At 41.6% G+C, this 6,321-nt stretch overlaps 1 protein-coding gene across 2 annotated transcripts in view; it reads left to right on the forward strand.

Annotated features, from left to right (window-relative positions):
- PTCD2 (pentatricopeptide repeat domain 2) overlaps positions 1–6,090 on the forward strand; it is a 33,751-nt gene extending 27,661 nt beyond the window's left edge. Inside the window, exons 10-11 of one of the 2 annotated variants that reach the window (XM_030322718.1) lie at positions 281–441; positions 4,824–4,913. In XM_030322718.1, the coding sequence (XP_030178578.1) occupies positions 281–313 (33 nt within the window). In that variant the 3' untranslated portion in view covers positions 314–441; positions 4,824–4,913. Of the gene's footprint in view, positions 1–280; positions 442–4,823 lie in introns of both variants that reach the window. The other variant, XM_030322727.1, reaches the window with a different exon arrangement.
- The last annotated feature ends 231 nt before the right edge of the window (positions 6,091–6,321 follow it).

A 6,321-nucleotide genomic window follows, 5' to 3' on the forward strand; every position in this document is an offset into this window, starting at 1 on the left:
ATTAAAAAAACAAAAAGTGTCTCTACTTACACAAATAAAAAGACACTGTGTGTTGAGATAGGAGGACTCAACCCCATAAAGTCAGTTCTTCCCAACTTATTGTGATAATGTAACCTAATAAAAGTGCCATTAGTTTTGTTTGTGTGGTTAAAGTTTAGTAGGAAGAACAAACTAACAAGAATAACTGGGAAAACCTTGTGAGAGGAGAGCAGGGAGGGGTGCTAGACCTGCCAGAAATTTAACCGTATTAATGCTTCTATAATCAGAACTTTGGTTTTAGGTACTGAATAGACCAACTAATGGAACTGTATAAATGTTTTTGCAAAACTATAAAACAAAATTAAATAGAAATGATAAGCAGTTTCAAAAAATTGAAACCAGAAGGAAACAAAGGAACCTATGTCTCACACTGATGGCTGAAGCACACAAAGAGGAGCTACTGTAAGTCCTTTGAAATTTAGTAATTTGTCCATCAGTAGCTAAAGGGAAAAAAAAACTGTAAGGAAATCGTAAATGACTGGCAGTGATGAGTTTGTTACTAATGATATTGGTATTGTCGTTTTGACTAATGAAGAGGCCTGTTTGATTGGTTCGCCCTCCCTGCTTTTCTCCCTCCTTCCCTTGCCTTCTGACGGTACTGATGCCTGCTGGTTGGCGGGAGAGGGCAGCAGGCTCCTTTCTCCCCCTCTGACATTCTGTTGCCCTCCCAGCCCTATCCCTTTTTTGGACTTGCACCCAAAGGCTTCTACCTGCTGGCAAAGGGAGCTTGTCAGGAAACTAACTGGATATGATTAATTTAAAGCTTCTGTTTGGATTCCTTAGCGCTGTGGAGGTTGTGATCCACCCAAACCCTTTTGGAGTATGTTTTAGGAAAGTAGGGTAACTGGAAATGTAAACCTGTTTTAAAGTGCACAGTTTGTGCATGTGCATCCATTACTGACACAACTTCAGTTTCCCCAGCAGCACTAATGCTTATCACTCTACTTAGATCTGGTTTATCAATATGTTGTCTCCATTATATGACAGAAGCACCCAAACAAACACCACATTGAGAAATACTGATTTTTTTCCCCAAAGTCTGTAAGATTGACTTATTTCAAAAGCTCCCCCTCTAGCTGAGTGTGTTCCTGGCTGTTGTGAGGCTGCATGGGGAACTGCCGTTGAGAAATAAATAAATGCTCTAACTCCAGTAGCCTTTGAACAGCTCTAAATAACACTTGTAAGACTGTATGCAGAGTCCTCCATTATAAAACCTGCATTTTACAAGTGCTCTGGGTAGTGTTGATGCCAACAGCTATTAAAGATGTCTCGTATGGGGCGCCTGGGTGGCTCGGTCGGTTAAGCGTCTGACTTCGGCTCAGGTCATGATCTTGTGGTTTGTGAGTTTGAGCCCAGTGTCAGGCTCTGTGCTGGCAGCTCGTAGCCTGGAGCCTGCTTCCGATTCTGTGTCTCCCTCTCTCTCTCTCTCTCTACCCCTCCCCCACTCACGCTCTGTCTCTGTCTCTCAAAAATGAATAAACTAGGGGCGCCTCGGTGGCTCAGTCGGTTAAGCGTCCGACTTCGGCTCAGGTCGTGATCTCGCGGTTCGTGAGCTCGAGCCCCGCATCGGGCTCTGTGCTGACCGCTCAGAGCCTGGAGCCTGTTTCAGATTCTGTGTCTCCCTCTCTCTCTGCCCCTCCCCTGTTCATGCTCTGTCTCTCTCTGTCTCAAAAATAAATAAACGTTAAAAAAAAAAAAAAAAAAAAGATGTTTCGTGTGTGGAGATAAGGTTATACCTACCACCAAAGGAATGTTGAAAAGAATTGTTGGGTTGTTTTTTTTTTAATTACTATGACTAAAATCTCTCCAAACATTCACTGTTTCTTCACTGATTTCTTTTTTGAAACTAACCTAACAATGGAGTAAAATCTCTTTTCTGCCTAAGTTGTAGAATGGTCCCTGTGACACCATTTGGTATTTGTGTAGTGATGGGAGAGAATTGATGCAGTATATGCAATTAGAGCAAAGTTATCTCCAGCTTGGCATGTTTGCTTGGCTGCTTTCGGAAACCATATGCTGCCCATTAGGTCAACATGGGGCAGGGACTAAACAAGCTATTCATTCTTCTTAAGAATAACATAAAATGCTGAAACTTCTTACCTGAAGGTTCCTGGGAGCCCTTATTTGAAAGGAAGGTATGTTGGCAGCAGATAGGGTTATGATCTATCTAGAAGGTGACCAGAGGATTTCTTAGGGACCTTGATCACACGTAAATTTTATAAGATGTGTTGTTGGATTGTATCATAAATAAGGATTGAACGAAGTCAACTATTGATTTTGTTCAAAAGTAGCTTTACATTGTTATTTAGAGCTCACCCATTTTTGTAGAATTAAATGCCATTCTTACACTTTTGAGTCCAATGTTTATACCTTTGGTTTAGACATCTCCATGCCTCATATTTGTGTATATCCAACAACCTCTTGACTTACCCACTTAGAACTTTCACAGGCATCTCAACCAGAACTCTTGATGTTTTTATGCTTCCAAATCTGTTCCTCCCATCTTGCCCATCTCTATTAATTACCTCACCCATCACCAAGTTACTAAAGCCCAAATTAGGAAGATGTCTTTGATTCCTCCCTTTCCTTGACCTCTTCCTCAATAAATCCTTTCAGTTTAACTCCCCAGATATACTTGATAGATGTCTACTTCAGCATGTTGTGTCTATGTTTTCCAGTCTAGACTGTGATCCTCTCTCATGTGGACTGTGGTATTGGCCTCTGGATTAGTCTCCACCCTCCCTTTCTCTACACGTTTAAACATTATCTGCAGATGTTTAAACCTAAATCAGATCCTGTCCTAATTTGGACCTTCTGACAGCTTCTAGAATACATTCCAGAAAACTTAACCATGTATAAAACCCTGCATTTTGGCCGTCCCTCATGCTCTGATTGTTAAATTTGGTAAACTTGTTCCATTGCTGTTTGACTCCTTTTCCTAGTATGTTTCATTGTATAGTATGTACCACATAAACACCCTTTTTTTTAATATGAAATTTATTGTCACATTGGTTTCCATACAACACCCAGTGCTCATCCCAACAGGTGCCCTCCTCAATAGCCATCACCCACCCTCCCCGCCTTCCCACCCCCATCAACCCTCGTTTGTTCTCAGTTTTTAAGAGTCTCTTATGGTTTGGCTCCCTCCCTCTCTAACCTTTTTTTTCCCCTTCCCCTCCCCCCATGGTCTTCTGTTAAGTTTCTCAAGATCCACATAATAGTAAAAACATACAGTATCTGTCTTTCTCTGTATGACTTATTTCACTTAGCATAACACTCTCCAGTTCCATCCACGTTGCTACAAAAGGCCATATTTTCATTCTTTCTCATTGCCACATAGTATTCCATTGTGTATATAAACCACAATTTCTTTATCCATTCATCAGTTGATGGACATTTAGGCTCTTTCCATCATTTGGCTATTGTTGAAAGTGCTGCTATAAACATTGGGGTACAAGTGCCCCTATGCATCAGCACTCTTGTATCCCTTGGGTAAATTCCTAGCAGTGCTATTGCTGGGTCATAGGGTAGGTCTATTTTTAATTTTTGGAGGAACCTTCGCACTGTTTTCCAGAGCAGCTGCACCAGTTTGCATTCCCACCAACAGTGCAAGAGGGTTCCCGTTTCTCCACATCCCCTCCAGCATCTATAGTCTCCTAATTTGTTCATTTTAGCCACTCTGACTGGCGTGATGTGGTATCTGAGTGTGGTTTTGATTTGTATTTCCCTGATGAGGAGCGACGTTGAGCATCTTTTCATGTGCCTGTTGGCCATCTGGATGTCTTCTTTAGAGAAGTGTCTGTTCATGTTTTCTGCCCATTTCTTCACTGGATTATTTGTTTTTCGGGTGTGGAGTTTGGTGAGCTCTTTATAGATTTTGGATACTAGCCCTTTGTCCGATATGTCATTTGCAAATATCTTTTCCCATTCCGTAGGTTACCTTATAGTTTTGTTGATTGTTTCCTTTGCAGTGCAGAAGCTTTTTATCTTCATGAGGTCCCAGTAGTTCATTTTTGCTTTTAATTCTCTTGCCTTTGGGGATGTGTCGAGTAAGAAATTGCTGCGGCTAAGGTCAGAGAGGTTTTTTCCTGCTTTCTCCTCTAGAGTTTTGATGGTTTCCTGTCTCACATTCAGGTCCTTTATCCATTTTGAGTTTATTTTTGTGAATGGTGTAAGAAAGTGGTCTAGTTTCAACCTTCTGCAAGTTGCTGTCCAGTTCTCCCGGCACCATTTGTTAAAGAGACTGTCTTTTTTCCATTGGATATTCTTTCCTGCTTTGTCAAAGATAAGTTGGCCATACCTTTGTGGGTCTAATTCTGGGGTTTCTATTCTATTCCATTGGTCTATGTGTCTGTTTTTGTGCCAATACCATGCTGTCTTGATGATTACAGCTTTGTAGTAGAGGCTAAAGTCTGGGATTATGATGCCTTCCGCTTTGGTCTTCTTCTTCAAAATTACTTTGGCTATTCGGGGTCTTTTGTGGTTCCATACAAATTTTAGGATTGCTTGTTCTAGCTTCAAGAAGAACGCTGGTGTAATTTTGATTGGGATTGCTTTATTCAATATCAGGAATGATTTTCAAGTACTAATTGTGAATTTTTTGTATAGCTTATAGAATCCTATGTAGTTATTCATACTTCTGTGTGGCCCAGTACCCTGGTTTTCACCGTTATAGGTATATACTATACGTTTTAGTGCATTTGGACCTCCGCTTCTTGGAGAATCAGAAGAACAAGGAAGAAATCTTGCATAGTGATAATGATCTGCTCTTTGGCTTTTTCCAGCTGGCCAAAGCAAGGAAAAAAGTGAAGGATGTGCCCACCCTTCTCGCCAAATTTGATGAGATCTATGGGAAACTCCACATTAATGGCCAGGTCACCACTTGCACTTTGGATACTCTCCTCTGCCACACCCCTGGGGACAGAAAATCCCACATGGTACTATTAAGTAAGAGGACAGTCAGCCATCGGACCTTCCAGCCTCTCAACCAGTCTCTGTGGGCTGAATAACCCTATGCTCAAGTCACTCATGGGTCTGAGCTGGAAGGGGCCTCCCAGTGAGTTAATGGCTTCCTAAGAAATCAGGCATTGTACTCCAGTGGATGCTCTGTTAACAAACACTTGGTCTCCTTAAATTTCTGAGTTGATTTCGAACTGTCATGCTGATCTGAGAAGTTAATGTTGTGCCACCGTGAAGATCTAAATCGAGTCCAGCAGAAAGCTCCGCTCCCTCAGAAAGGACACTTCCTGCGTATAAAGTTCTAAGGATCCTTGAAGGAACATGACTATGGTCTCCAGTCCAACTGCCGGTACCAGCGTAGAACCAAGTAAGCACTAGTGGGAAGGAAATTGCCATAAGTGGTCAACTCCAGTAAATTTTGGGGGGAGTAGTTACTTGCAGACCATACTCTTGCTGATTTCAGGAGGTCTGAAACCCTATTTTGCTACTGTGGGCAATGGCTCAGGATGTTCTCACTATTTCTGTCATCATCTGTCTGTGACCCTAAATAAGATGCTTGTGAATCTGCATATTGACTTGAAATTTTCATTTAAGTTTCATTAGGGTCACATTTTCTAAAAAATGAGAGAAATAAAAGATTCCTGAGAAGATATCTTGAAGTTACGTTTTGTTTTCTCAGCAGCACAAACTAACCCAGGACTTAGCTCTCAGAAGTGATAAGTTAACCAAAATTTAAATGGTTATTACTGTGGTCATAGGCAGGCCAATTGCTTTTCAAAATAAATGCCAGCAAAGACACATATGCTCTCTGTATTTTTTGTTTGTTTTTTAAGTATTTGGTCCTACATTTCATCTTATTGATGATCTTCTCTTTTCTCTTGGAATGCTTTATTTTTTTGTAAAAGTAAATGTGTCCTGACAGCAGGTTAAAGTTTCCTCATTCTGATCAGTCACACGATAGTTTGAAACACAGCACCGGTGAGTTGTGCCTTTTGTTTCTCAAGGCCCACGTGATGTTCGCACCTTTCACCCATCTTCCTAGAGTTCTGTATACTCTTTCTTCAGTGCTGCTTCAAAAAGTGAGGTTTGGGGATGCCTGGGTGGCTCAGTGGGTTAAGTGTCCGCCTTAGCTCAGGTTATGATCTCACAGTTGGTGAGTTGGAGCCCTGCATCAGGCTCTGCTGACAACTCAGAGCCTGGAGCCTGCTTCAGATTCTGTGTCTCCTTCTCTCTCTGCCCCTCCCCTGCTCGTGTGCACGTGCATGCTCGCTCTCGCTCTCTCTCTCGCTCTCTCTCTCTCTAAAAATAAATAAACATTAAAAT

The sequence above is a fragment of the Lynx canadensis genome, chromosome A1 (assembly GCF_007474595.2).
Source record: "Lynx canadensis isolate LIC74 chromosome A1, mLynCan4.pri.v2, whole genome shotgun sequence".
Lineage (NCBI taxonomy): Eukaryota > Metazoa > Chordata > Mammalia > Carnivora > Felidae > Lynx > Lynx canadensis.